General features: G+C 42.9%; 1 protein-coding gene across 1 annotated transcript in view; it reads left to right on the forward strand.

Moving 5' to 3' along the window:
- The first annotated feature begins 659 nt into the window (after positions 1-659).
- The window catches only part of ror1 (receptor tyrosine kinase-like orphan receptor 1), an 87,897-nt gene continuing 73,346 nt past the window's right edge, over positions 660-15,210 (forward strand). Inside the window, exon 1 of the mRNA XM_064331930.1 lies at positions 660-1,023. Coding sequence (XP_064188000.1) covers positions 927-1,023 — 97 coding nt within the window. The 5' untranslated portion in view covers positions 660-926. The remainder of the gene's footprint in view (positions 1,024-15,210) is intronic.

Consider the following 15,210-nt stretch of genomic DNA (forward strand, 5'->3'; position numbering starts at 1 on the left):
CATACATGCCAAGTTTGTATTTCTCACAATGACCCATGAGCCAAGATGTCCCAGGGGTTTCTTCTCCCAGATAGATGTCCATTACAGAATTTAACATTTAGTTTTATAATAACAAAGTTGTAGACTGTTGCGATTTAATTACCTTATAAAAGTGTTTACATAAACACGCTTCTTGTGTACTTATTATATTGATATTCAAATAATGTATATTTGATAAGAAAACAGACACTGTTCTTCAGGGGACGTCTTGCCCCGGCTTACCCTATGCTTTAATGCCAATTAGTTATCAAATGAAGTATAATATTTTTGGTGTCCTATGAGTGTTTAAAAATGTAAGATAATTCAGAATACAAGTATGTATGACATAAACTACCCACTAATCTTCATATAAAATTTGTGACATCAATGTAAACATCCTGAATTTGTTAAGGGGAAAAACATTTGAAGTCAATGAATAGATCTACTATAGGCTATTGTCTTACATACTTGTGTTAAATAGTTGGATGTTGGTATTAATTAAAAGTAAATGTTAGAATTACTGAACAGAAAGTACAGTGCCCTTTCCTTGAACGGGATGACAAACGAAATGTGGCCTATTCTTTTACAACACAAGGTGGCGACACGTCGATTTATAATGAGAGCCAGATGGCTTGTGCTCGGCAGCGAGGGTTCCTTGGAAGTGTGGCGAGAGAGGAGGTAAAGCAGAACTGTTCTCAACTTCGACAAGGATAAGAAGTCTTTGACTCTAGCATACGCCACTGAGTGCGACGAGCCGCTCGAAACCGACAGTGGTGCACAGAGACGGGACAAGGAACAAAAGTTAAACGTCAAAACTATTTTTTAAAATCAAAGTTTGGACGTGAGTTCAGTGGATGTAAAGATACCATACCACTGCACGTAGGCTTACGCTGTTAAGATTCAAGGGAATGCATTATATACGGGCAACAGTGAAACACCGTCTTCGGAGATGTCAGCTCAACTTCCTTCTGTTGCAGGTTGTTCTTGGGATGCATATTGCAACCGGTAAGAAAAGTTTTATTCTGCCAACTTTACATAGTCAAAACGCCAAATATATGATTTAGATTGGGTTGAACGTGATTTGTTGGTTCGTTTCAGCGATTTATTTAGCCCGTGTCGGAAACTTCCACATCTCTTTAAAAGTTTTGAGGATATTTATGATTAGATCCACTAAGTATACAGGCCTAATGGACATGACTGTTCTTCAAATGTATTTTTCCATGATGCTATTATCTCGTATTTGGCTAAAGTATGCTGATTGTGTATTTTTCATCTTGGCTTTTTTATAGCTTAAAATAAAAACGAAGAAACGGGTTGTTAACCATGTGTTAAATTAAGTGTAGCCTACTACGATGTTAACTATGGTCACTCATAGATTAAAATGATAAAATAGCATGGTAATAATTCACGAAGTGTTGGTCAAAAGGTCTCCTAATCTGAGGAAGTTATGTGCTGTTAGAATGGTCTTAATTGACAGTGGCTCACCCCTACATCGTCTTTTTACTAAACCAAATTTAAACAGAGATTTAATTTGCACCTCAATACAGAGACAATGGCACTCTTTAAAAGCGATGATAGAGTGGCTCACCATTTCACCCCTCTCAGCTGGAAGTCGATTGTCTGGAATGCTTTATAGATACAAAACAAATACAGCATTTGATATCATATGTAGAGCACGGATTATCACGTGTACGCTATTATGAATGTGTTACTGTAATCTCACAGTTTGAAAAATAAAAATAGGCCCGTTTAAATTGGCATATATTAATGTTAATATTGCAGCGCTTGTATAGGCCTACTGTGAGTAAGCTGAGTAAGTCGAATGAGGCGGCAAAAAGAAGCATCACAGCATAAGATTCCCTTTCTAACAAAACAAAGCCTTTCAGTTGCAAACTGCATCCGTTAAAGGCGGAATTTTTTGGATTCAAATTTTCAAAGGTGCCAAGAGTATCTACACATGCACTTTCAAGCCCGGTGAAGTGATCTTTTTGCAATGTGGCCATAGCAGGCGTGAAGTGAGTTGAAAGAGTTGAAATGCAGTTTCTACCTGCACACCGAGGTTCCACGTGAAAGGCGTTTCATGATGTATTGTATTGTTAATATTGTCGTTGTACTAGATTGACATCAGCCTTTCAGTTCAAGCTGTGGCTCAAATCTCATCACAACTTCGGCATTAAGTTTGCATTTTGTACTCTTTACAGTTATCTCAATCCAGTTCTAATTCCAGGGCCGGAAGACATCTTTTGTAGATGATCTGCCTTCATTGGCCGATTACTGCGAAACCCCAAAGACATTCTCCTTACACTTAACCTGTGAATGATCCGCGTAAACATCGCCTTGCTCTGTTATAACATGATTTGCCGAAGAAGAGGTGTAGCATTTCTGCGCATTATTTTGTGAACGTGGCTTCCCATCTTTATAAAATTGTTTTTTAGTGCTTCTCATTCAGATTTTTGCTTACATGATTGACTTTGTGTTAATTGCTTTGTGTTCATTGGACATTTAAATATAATTTGGTCAGTGACATTCTACAAAGGAATACGCCGACGTCTTTAATCGATCCGTTCCATACTAAAACATATCTTTTGTCAGCTTTTTTCTGCAGTCATGAATTATATTCGTGGTATTTGATGTCTTATGAACAGAAGGTACTAATAATACAAATATAAATAAATGTTTTATGAATGGTTAAATGTTATTTTTTATGATAGTTCTGAAAATGCAACCTAGAATTAGAACTAAATGCTATAGTTCTGGAAAAAAGAAGTGGAAAGGGCATCCTGCCATGACAGTCTTTCAGTTTAATAACGCCACGAAGACCATAAATCATTGGGATGGAACCATTTCAGTGAAGACTTCAACCAGACAAAATGTTGATACTAAAGCCACTTTACCTGAAAAAAGTACAGCTTCTTTGGGAGCGTCTCGTACACCTAAGCTCGCACTGAACTCATGCAAAATAATCATACCGGAGTCACTCAATGACCTTTGCATTTTAAAAAAACAACATTGTTAATATGTAGGAATGTACTTTTCCCCCCTTTTTCAAACATTCACTGCCATTTCTTTCTTAGCACATTTGTTTAAACTTACATTGTCATACTCAGTAACATATACATTTGATCAAACACTTTTACTATGAATATATATTTTTGAACCAGTTGTATAAGAGTCTTTACAGATGAAGTGAATTACCAGCTGGCTAGGTCATTTAAGTTATTTTCCAGCCAAATTTAATAAAACCCTCTTCAAAGACACCAAGAATATTTTAAAGTAACACTTGTTTAATTTAATATTGTGCTAGATCAAATATAGTCTTTGGTGACAGAGATTCACTTAGATCTTTAAACAAAGTCTTGAATCCAGCAGCTGTGTGCTGTGCCAGATTTTTGTATTTGTGTGCTATGCTGCTTCTTGGTGAATTTGTGTTTCAGTCTGTACCATAGCAACTGTCAGTAGTAGGTACCAAATATTATCATTACTGAGCTAGAACAGCATTGCAGAATACTGTCTGACATTATCCTTACAGACTATAACGTAGCTCACAGTTTGCCTTCCTGTTGCCTTGATGTCCTTGATATCACCATAGTAATCACTGTAGTTTTGCTGTAAATGTGGGGTTTCCCTGCTAAAAGAAATGTCTTATAAACGGCTCCCCTGTCGGAATTGGAATGCCTTGCCCCAGGCTATGTTACTGTAGCTATTTATTTTTGGACTGTTAATGGAAAAAGAAGCCCCAGAAACGGTGTCTCTAACTCACTGACTCACTCACTGAAGAAATACTGCAGTAATGATGTGGTACCACTAGAGACACTGTTCAATTTTTGGATTTGTCAAAGATCAGTTCAAAAACTGCTAATTTGACATAATGAATAGATGGTAAAGGCCCGATGCCTTTTATGTTTATGTAAGATTTTGCTCTGCAGTGCAAAATGGGTGATTTACCACACTAAAATGTGAATGCAATTTCACTTAATGGAATAGTCTCAACTTGGAATGGAAAATGGAAGATCTTTATAAGAAATCTTTATAACTCAATTAAAAAGAATAACAAAGCCAGTATAACCAAAGTTTGGCCTTTAACTTTTAATGTAAACTGATTTTGTTATTCTTTTTAAGAACATTTGAACAGATAAGTTGCCCTACCAAATGGTTCAAGACATGGACTTTTCAGTTGAAGAAATACCTGCACACTGAAGAAGGCAGCATGCAGAAACGTTTGAGATTCTGCATTGATTCTGCTTTGGAGAAAACAAATAAAAAAATAATAATAAATAATTACATTTTTTGAAGCTTTGTAGCCATTTTTTGAGTGCGAACCAATTTCTTTTCAATTGACGATATTTCACTGGTTTCAACTTGTTTTGCACCAAACAAATTAAAACAGGTGAGCGCGGTGATTTCTATTCTTATAAAAGAAATACAATGCAACAGAATATACATCAATTTTGTGCTCATCCAAAATTAGATGACTTGAATGTTTTTAGTTTTTTTGTATTATCAACTAATTCCCTCACATCTATCCAAAACAGGCCTTATTAATTTACTATTTTTGAGTGAATAATATCAATGAAAACCAAACATTGGGTGAAAAAAAACATCATTGGTAAACACACTGAGCCTCAATCCAGGAACATTAGGTACTATTTTTTCACTGCTAAGATAAGGCAACCATAGAGACCCTTTCCTGTTATTACAGAACAGCATAAGAAACCAAGAACATGAGGAAGTCAAGGCATGTGAGATCCTGTTCTATAGGGACACAGACTAATGATGAAACTGTAGAAGTGCCCAGAATGGCGTCTTCCACCTTCCATCAAATTTTGTGTGTGCGCCTGTGTGTGCGCTTGCCTGTGTAAGAATAAGGCGTCCTATGATTTTTAGTTCATTTTTCTTCCTTGAAAGAAGCATTAAAGTTGAATCTCTTATGAAGACTATCATGTTTTGAAGGCAGTTTTCACAACATTCAATAGGGAAGTACATGGTAGCAGGGTAGTTTTTTAATTTTCTCCGGTGAATTCAGTTGCTAGTTTGTCATGTGCAAGAGATATGAATCATCATATTCATAGGGCTTTTGAGTTAATTTGAGAAACAATGTACAATTATAATAAATTGTATTGGAATTTTCTATGACTTATCAAGTTACCCTCAAAATAAAAAAAATCACATTCAGCAGCTAGAATGGCCTTTTTCCATGGCAACATTTAACTTAATACTAAGAAATCATGTTGCATTTCACTTTACAGGAGCCAGGATGAAACATAGATTTTTAAATTCTGCAGTAAATGTGTCAGCTGTAAATCTTTAAAGACTGTTTGCATTACATTAAGGGCTTAAGAAATGCTATTGCATGAAGATTCACAAATCTTTCACTGGCCACAATTAGGCCTTTGTGAACTGCCACACTCCCTGTGCCCTAATGAATACTTAAGCTTTATGGAGCTTTCTGCCAACGATTAATATTTATTTGAAAATGGAAATATATGCTACCTATCAGTCAGCACAGCTCTTAACAGGTTCTCACATGGATGAGGAATCATTGGGGCGACATAGCTCAGGACGTAAGAACGGTTGTCTAGCAGTCGGAGGGTTGCCGGTTCGATCCCTGCCCTGGGCGTGTCGAAGTGTCCCTGAGCAAGACACCTAACCCCGAACTGCTCTGGTGAGTGAGAGGCATCAATTGTAAAGCGCTTTGGATAAAAGCGCTATATAAATGCAGTCCATTTACCATTTACCATTTATTTAGATGGCTGTACATAGATTGTAATTATCTTAGACACAATTCTTCCTCCAAAGCTAGAATTGCACCAGCGGCCATTTCCTACATTAGCCCATTAGATGATCCATGCACATTCCTGACTAAGGGATATTTGACCGAAGTGCAATCCCACAAGCACACAAGATGGTGAATGGGTCTTTGAAGGGAAAGCTTTGGCTCATGCTTTTTCCCCTCATGTTTTTTATGAGCTCTGAGGATACCTTCCTCACAGGCAGCTCGCTGTACCTGGACTGCTCATGGCTTGTGCACTCCAGTTGGCTGGTTCAAGATGATTGGCAGGATAACCCTGGAATTTGCATGCTTGTTTCCTTGTACTGTGCTGAATGAACAGTAAAAATGCATAAAGTAATGGATGGATAAATCCTTAAGGTTCCCCTCTCAAGGTTATTGTCAGCACTCTTCTATACTTTTTCATGTAGAACTTCAACCTTGTTCCACCCTCTCACTAGCAGCATAAGTGCAAAAATAAATAATAGCAGACTAGTTTGGTGTAAACAATATAAGAAAAAAAAATAGAAGCAACTTGTTTCCCATGAATAAAATGGAGTGGAAACTATTCATGTATTTTATGTCCACCGTACAGCACAGGAAAAATGCCTAAATATAGTGATTGAGCAGCCTGTGCTGGACAGTGAAATAAACACTTAAGAGCCTTGGCTCGGTGCTGGGGGGGGGGGGTTCTGCTTGTGTTCCAGATGATAACACATATCATTTCATCACTGCTAATGATGCAGTGACACGGTGGGAGAGCTGCCTGTAGTGAGAAGGCTTGATCGTTGCGATCACCATCCAGCATGGTGAATGACATAATGACAGTCCAGGTTCTATCTTGCTGTGAGTCAGGCTTTTTTCTATGGTGTAACACACAGATAAGCCCTCAAAAATTTAATTCCAAGGCAGGCTGCGTCACGTGTGTTGCAGAACTAACTTCTTTACTTGGTTAAATTCGCTTAGATCATCATTTATAAAATGGTGACAAGACCTGACAATGACAAGATATGCTTTAATCCGATTTCATATCTGCATCTGTCTTGGGAACTCGATTAAGTTCATCTTCACGGACTTGTTGTGGAAGCATTTACTGAGCAAGATTGTGCTGAAAGGCATTAACACTCTTTGCAGATGGGAAAAGGGTCTTGTTAACTAGCTTCCCTGCTGTACTGTGTTATAGTGGTGCGGTTTGAATAGCAGGAAATTAAATTTTACGGGCATCTAATGATTTGTTTTGAATACAGTGAAATTTTAACTGAACATTTCCTTATTACCAGCTGCCACCATCTGGGAGGTGGGGTATTCGGTGTTAATGTCCTTTTCTCAGCTTGGTTGTTTATATATCAAAGATGAACTAAGAGGTAAAGAAGGAAAACCAAACGGTTGAATGGTTGAGCTCCACTGTCCTTCACAGACTGTACATAGGACTTCCCACTCAGGGATGTGTGGCTACATCTGACTGGTGGTTATATAGGTTTTTCTTGGACACTAATCTGTTTGGGAATGCTCCTCCTATCTGGTGTTGTTTATTTAGCATACAAAAGTCTGTTTTACTTTCCTGTACTTTATTGGTTGGTAATTACTATCAGTAACCATAGAGACTTTAATCCTGTTGTAGGCTGAGGGCTAGGAATTCTTTGGCCTTTGAAGATTAGTTCTCCTAAAGAGGTTTAGTTTAAGCCCAGTAGTTTAACAAGCCAGGTTCAGCTACTGAGCTTCGCTCTGTATGTTGCTATCCATAAGTCATATAAACAGACTGCGCTGGCTTGCATTTCAGCATTGTACTTTGCTATTGAGGCTTGGTTCTGTACTTCAAAGAGAAACTGTAGTCAAGTCAAACCCAATGAGCCAACATTCCTAAAATCGTGTGGCTCCAGTGGTTAGCCTATTTAGTTTATTATTGTTAGTATTGATAAAGTGCTTCTCTAGAGTAAGAAGATTTAGTAAATTAACTGGATTTTAACACCTTGAAGAAATGCAACATTTTTGCACTATTATAGGTCATAAAGCTGTATAAGAATTCTAGATTTGCTGCAGTGAGTTTCACTGGCTTCTTAGTGTTGTTCTTTGCCTTTATCGGAAGTTAAAGCAAGGTAGACTGGCAGCTAATTATCTGAGAAGTGCTTTTTGAGGAATTCATTACACGAGCCTGTTGTTTCTCCATCTCCAGCTATTTGGTGGGGTGGAATGGATGCTCCACCACTGCGACCGTAGAACTCAAAAATAAAAAGCTCCTTTTCCTGGGTTCTTTGTTGATCGTTGGCCAAAGCTCCCAGCAATCAGCGGTCCGTTTCCTCTCGCGAGCAGTCGGAGGGAAAGTGCTGCCGATGTGCGGAGCCAGAGCGGAGGCCGCTCTCGGTTGAAAGGCCGCGGCGCGAAAGGCGCCCAGCGCCACAGAGAGGGGAGGCCTGTCTCAGGAGCGCAGCGGGAAGGGAAGCGGAGGTGCCGCTCCTCAGGCGCGTTCTAAGGACCGTGGCGCAGCCGAGTTGACGTATTAACCATTAAATCTTTGATTTGTGTGTATTTAATTTTTCTCAGCTGGTGGGTCGGAGGGCCGTATGGAACAGTGTTGTACGTCGGGAGCGATATTTCTCCCCCAGACCCCGGCGCTGAAGCCTTGTGTATACACACAGACGCTGGCCTCCCGCCGCTACCTCCAGCCTTCCTTCCAGCGTCGCGCCGTGTCCCAGATCTTAGCATGAACCGGCAGTTTAGCTTAATACGATACGCCCTGCAAGCTGAGGTCTGTAATGGGGCTCCACTAATGTGGGTGAGCGGGAATCTAAAAAGGTGCACTTCATATGAAAAATGTATTCCGCGGGGAAAGGAATGCCCCTGACCTCAACGGAGTCTGTTAAAAGAGGATAAAAATCAGTGGAGTGTTGAAAATTAAGTTCGCCCGCTGAATGTGCTTTTCATATTTCCACTAACAGTTATTTAATTTCCTTTTGGATGTTTATCAACACTGGCACCAAAATATGTAAAATACATATTTTTATTTTATTATTTTTGTGTGCAGTTGGACCCAGACCAACACCAAGTGAAGTTATTGGTATGTTCAGCGTCTGTGTTGATTTTTTCTGAGGGCATCAGTTTCACTGTGGACAGGAAATGAAACCACACGGCCTGTAGGAGTGCTTTGTTTCAGGCGCTACGGAAGCCCGTGGAGGAAAAAAAACTGATGAATTAATGGATTCTCCTTTAGTGGCTAGTCTGGCCCTTAATACCTTGGCAGTTTACAAGCATGAAAAGAGATACGTGTGAGGAGCCAGGGGGATAAAAGGGCACAGTGAGCCAGCAAATTAAACGGGAAAGATAAAACAGATATAGATTCTTCTGTTAAAAACAGCTCCGTTAGGCAAGCCAAGCAGACTTCAGATGTTATTCTCCTATAAAACCACTGACGGGCCAGTTAATGAGCAGGTTCTGAGCGTGGGTTTGTCTCTTCCTTTTCAGCTCTGTTTGTGTTTCGACATGGGCTGCCTAGTAAATAGTTTAGATAAATATTCTCCTGTATGAGAAGATCCATCTGCCATACAGGGCCCTGGGTGTGGTGTTAAATTTGGAATCTGACCCCAAACTGGTTTACTGTAAACTAAGCTGACCGCGCTATAATTCTTTTTTCTTATCTCTGTTTGCATTTATGGTCTGTATGTGCTTCCTGATAGTGTGGTCCCACGACAGGATTTTTGGCTGTGAGTACCTCAATGGGATACTGTCTCTTAGCCTCAAGTGTTAAGTCCAGTTGGGTGGTCATCAAATAACTGGGGAGGAATGCAGTGGGGCATGTGTCTGTTGCCATACTGTACTCCCTGCCTTCCTGAAAAAGAGGTGCCAATGGAGGCTTCTGCTTCCATGGTTTATAAACCTGCTCATGCAAGCTCTCTCAGCTTGAACTCCTCTCTGCTTTTCAAATATTCCGTATTTATGATAAGAATTCCCCAGAAAAAATCCTCTCTCTTTGTCTTATCACAGCCTCGAGATCTGCTGCTCATGTCTTTGAGCCAACATTTTTTTTTTGACGAAACAAAACAAAAAAATCCCCTCTCTCTTTCAGCATCTTGTATACGTCTAAGCAATTGTTTGTACAGATGTTAAAGCATTGTTTGCCAAGGAACCTGACTGTCATGCCTTTTGGAGTATTTCTGAAATGCTGTGTTTGACTGGTAATTTGAAATAATTACCTTTCCCACGGAGGGCATTCCAGATGATTCATTACCGCTTTATTGCCGACCCTAGCGCTAAGCCTACTCTACCATGACCAGCCTTTCGTCAAGGCCGTGTGTAAAGCCTGCCATTTTCTTACCGCTGTCAGGGTTCACTTTCAGTGTTTATCCACCCCAGGAGACTGTGATTATTTTCTTATAATAAATTGAAATTTAGCTCGTTTTAAACCCTCCTCTGCGGGTGTTGTAGCCCCTCCCATGTTGCTTGTGTCGTGGCTGGTGACAGTCTGCTCATTACCACTAGCCTCCGGTTGCACGCGCGCTTGTTTGTCAACCGGCAGATTCCCCTGGAACAGGATTTGGCTTCTCTGCGGTGCGTGAGCCGAGCCGGGCGCAGTTGCCGCCAGGCTGCCCGTGCGCAGGCTGTAATGACGGGCTCCGATGCTGGAAGCGTTCTCCTAACGAGCTTCCTCGTGTTCGCCCTGCCCACAGTCTCCTCGGCGCGCCGCGCTGCTGACAAACAGCCTCGCTCCCTCGCTTTGTTTTCTCTTTAAACAAATTAGGAGGCAATCAGGAGGCCGCTGCTCATGGTTAAAACATGTCCGCAGCGCTCCTCCGGCGTCCGGGTCCCGGTTCCACAAAGGAAATGGAGAGTGAAGTCCGATGCAGCTCACATCTCAAAACTGATTGCTGGCCTGTGACTTGAAAGAGTGAAACTTGCAGAAATTAATTAGTCGGGCTTTGGTGGTTCCACACCTGGTTGTGCTATTCCCCATCTCAACAGTATTACCAGATCAGTGTTTTTTTTTTAAAGGTTATTGTTCTCGGTCTTTAAGCAAAATCTTTGATTTAATTATATTGTCCATCGACATGACTAGCTGTTTTGCTTCCTGAACTATGGGTGGTTTGCTTGTATATTTGTTATAAAGAAGCAGAGACCAAATTTGACAAACCTTTGAAATGAGTGATATCCGTAATTAATGTCAGAATTTCTTTTCAAGGACAACATGTCTGTCAGTAGTGACATGCTAGAGGAACTTACCCATGTACCAAATCATTTTGATGTCATTTATTAGATTTTCTTTTTTGGGTTTTCAAAGACTGTTAGTGGCTGACTTACAGAGTGAATTTTTTCAAGTCTTCCAAAGAGGCTTCAGCTACTGCTCTTCCTACTTAAAAAATACACTTTTCAACTGTATGCAAATAAGCAACTGGTTAAACAGATATGTGGAAAGTTTATGTGGGTGTACGTGCTTTTATGTGCGTGGTCTGATGAAATGAAGCCAAAACTAAAAAAAAAGTATTTTGTACAATTATAAATGTCTGATGAAGAATTTTTGTTTTGTTGAAAATGAGAAAGTAGCATAACATGCAGTGCGAGTCTTAAAGGTGGTCCTGGAGAGAAATCAAGAGGCAAAATTGGCTGGTTGCTTTGTAATGTGAAAACAATTAGTGGTGGTTTTGCTGACCACAGAGATTGGTGAAATAGTACTCCGCATGTAGATTGCAGAGTCAATGTTGCTGCCCATAATACTTCCTTGCTTCCCTCTAATGTAGATAAACACTAGGGCCTTATACTTTTCTTGGACAGGTCACTTTGAAGTCTTCATTTTGTGATTCTTACTGTGGTGTGTTTAAATAAGAAAAAAAGACTCATATTTGGCTTTAGTAGTGACCATCCCACATTTTCAGCCCTTTCATTTTAAGTCAGAATCTCATAGTAATTTTTAAGGTGAAGACATTTGTTATGAATAGAGAGAACTGTCGAAATTCAAATACTCGGCCAGTGTTTCAACACCAGGAGGCAGCTCCATAATATCTGGAAGAGACGGTTTTCTGGGGCTACAGTCTGCAGTCGGCTCAGTCACTGGGAAAGTGTTCCCAGCTGCAGGTTTCAGCTGGGCAAGAGTGCCTTCTGAGTTTTGCCCAGTGATTGATTGTATGTTTCTTTCTACTTGTCTCAGCCAAAAGAACTTGCGAGTAAACACTGAAGCACGCTGGAGGTGGCTAGAGCCATGGTAATGTGCCAGTCCATTGCTGGCTTTAGAATAACTACCATTGTTTTTATTAAAATGTTTTATTAAAATAGTGCTTCCTCTTGGGGTCATCTTCACCTTTTCCCCAGAAAGCAGAGCTATGGAGTCTGGGAATATTTTAGCTGCAATAGAAAGCAGCATTATTAGCACTATTAGGACATTAGGTGCTATAACAAAGTTTAAAGTGATGGTGAAAGCATGAAATCTGCCTGTCAAACAAGCCTCCAGTATTTCCAGGCTTGGCAGTGAAAGTAAACGGTTCTTTCCAAGTGTGAGCTTATACAGTACTCTCCAGGTCATAGAGGCAAAACCTGGCCTTTTAGCCCTAGTAGCTGTGATGTTTTTCTTCGTAGATGTGTGTGTGTGTGTGGGGGGGGGACATGGGCCACAAAGCAGCGAATCTTCCCCCATCAGGCAGGGGGAGGGGATGGACAGGCGTGGCACGGGACCCGCTGGAGTTGGAGGAGGGTCTTTGAAGCCCTCGGGCCTGCGGAAAGGAAGGCCAGTGGAGCGTCATTGCACTCCACCGTGCTCTGCTTCCTTTGGGCCCTGTAGGTCCCTCTGCTCTGGACCCGGGTTCATGGGCCCGGTCCATACTGGCACCCCATGCCAGACCAGCACCATCACCCCAGCTTCCTAAAATTAGCATGGCAGCCCCACTGGGTTTTTTCACAGATTCTCTCTGCCTGTTTTGAATGGTGGCCTTCCACAGACACAGCTCTCCTTCCTGTATTTTCTTCTGCACAGGCTATAGCGACCTCAGTCCAAGTTATTTTAAGAAGTTTTTGTCTATTAAAGCTGGGATCACAGGAAAGATTTGGAGAGCTTTCTGCCTTCCCTCTCTCTGTAGTCATAGGATTTCTGTGTTTCACACCAATTGCTGGTGAATAAACAGAAACATGTAGAGTGGTTGTGGGAGGCAGACGGCACTTTTCCAACCACAAAATGTCCATCAAACGCATCTGCCAGTAGGCCCTTGTTCTGTGGGAACATGTTGCCTGTGATCAAGTATGCAGAGAAATGCATTAGAATGTAGTGAATAAAGGTAATTTTAGGCTTCAGCAAGACTGCACCACAGGATTTGACTTGTGTACCTAATCAGAGAAGACTGCAAAGCTTGGATTTGGCTTGATTTTCTTAAATTGTTTGACAAAACAGCTCTATGGTGAAAACTAAAAATAACCCCTTTGATCATCTTATAAGTTTGAACTCCACATTTTTCAACATAGTTTTATTTTACCATTGTTGTAATGGAGTATTTCTTTCCATTGGCTTTCAAATCAGCAAGATCACCATTCTATTTCTAGAACTTGACTAAATAAAGCAGTTTTGCGACCATGGTTGAGTAGCAAAGCCTTGACTGATTATTTCCGTTAGCGAAAAGGCATTGCCTTTTGGGGTTTGAGGGCAAAAGGGATTTGTTTATTAGGCCTATTTGTTAACTTTCAATTACGCATCGTTTATTTGGAGGAAAGGTCTTTTGAGTGTAGGAGACTGAAAAGTACATCCAAGCGAGAGAGCGAAGCGGTCGGTTCACAACGTCTGCCTTGTGTCCTGTTTGACAGTGCATTAACCAGGCCCCTTGCATCTCCCAGAGGCAGAGAAGCAGACCTCCTCCACACACCGTTAGCCGGGGAGAGGGCAAGGAATCCATCATATTTAGGAAGCGATAAATACGAGGAGGGGGCCACGGTTACCACGGGAGCCGCGCGCCGCGTTCCACGGCGAAGGGGCGGCCTGTTATGAGCCGAGCGGTAAGGGGGGCCCGCGGCGGGCTCTGAATGGGAGCGCCCCACGTCCCCCATAGCGCCGTGTGAATAACTCTTGACCTAACAGAGGCGCTTGATTGGCATGACGACCGGTGGGGGGGACATGAATGGAGGACGGTGGGGATGGAAGTTGCAGGGGGGGGAGGGTGCGGGGGGGGGGGTGTCTCTTGAAGACAGAACCGCCTTGTCCCCCTTTGGCCCGCGCCCCCAGCTGTCGTGTTGTTTGGGGAGCAGAGGGGCGGCGGCCCCCGAACCTGCGGGACGCGGGCGGGGACATTGTGCGGAGGCAGCGTGTGAGGAGGAGCCGGCCCGGGCTGAAAGAGCCAGCTCAAGCAGAAAGGCTCAGCGGGGTTAAGTGGAGGCAGGTGTTCGCTGGGCACCCCGAGTCATGTAACAGTGTCTCATCATCAGCGGCTCGTCAGTGACGTCCGTCAGTCTCCGCGAGGGTGGGGTGGGGTGGGGTGTGGTGAAGTCACACCGAACACGCTGCTTTAGGCTACGTGCGCTGCTCGTTCTTTTCATTTTGTCTTTAAATGCCGTCTGTGTTTATGGTGCAGGGAAGCTCTCCAGTGTTGTTTTTAGCAGATACGATCTCCACCCCCACCCCCCTCTGCTCTCGCACTCGTTTGTAAAATGAATTTAGATCAGAAGCAAAAGCACCGGCCTGTCGTGTTCAGGTCGAAAAGCTGGTGGCCCCATACCGACAGAACCCAGACAGAGCAGAGATTTGGTTCTGAGCACGTCTCCCGAACACTTGCAGTTTCACTACGCGCAGCGGCGCGTGCTAAGGGGCGCACGGCGCGTCGTCGCGTTCGGCAGCGTGCGGGAATGGGAACGGCAGCGGGGCAGGCAGGGACAGACGGACGGACGGACGCCTCTCTCGGGCTACGCGAGGCCGACGCGGCCTTCCAGGAGCAAGAATAACATTATTCCAAGCCCTAACTGTTTCTGCGCAAATATTTCAGGAGGCCGCCTTGTGGAGCGGCGGCTTTTTTGTTTTTTGTCTTCTGTGAATGGCACAAAGGTGCCTTTGTGCTGCCGCTCCCAGCCTGCAGATAGGGCCCGAATGTGTCCCCGGCGAGCGCCTCCATCGCTGCCGTTAGCGTGTCTGGTGATGAAGAACAGGAGGCGGCCGGGCTGCAGCCCATGGGCCGATGGGCCGCGGGTTTCGGAGTCCTCGGGCCGTCGCGGGACTCGCGGCGGACGATCCGGGGGGCTGATAGCGCTCGGCCCCGGGGGCCTGTCCCGGCAGTAAAACCACGCCGGTCCCCCTCGCAGCCCACTTCAAAGCCTCCCATCAGCCCCTGGGGCAGGACCGAGGGGCAGTGCTCGGAGGAGGAGGCAGATAAGGGAGAGACTGTGATGGCTGTGATGGCTGAACACACACACACGCACACACACATACACACACACACACACACACACACACACGCAGTCCGGGTTGAGGAGGG

The sequence above is a fragment of the Anguilla rostrata genome, chromosome 4, assembly GCF_018555375.3.
Source record: "Anguilla rostrata isolate EN2019 chromosome 4, ASM1855537v3, whole genome shotgun sequence".
Lineage (NCBI taxonomy): Eukaryota > Metazoa > Chordata > Actinopteri > Anguilliformes > Anguillidae > Anguilla > Anguilla rostrata.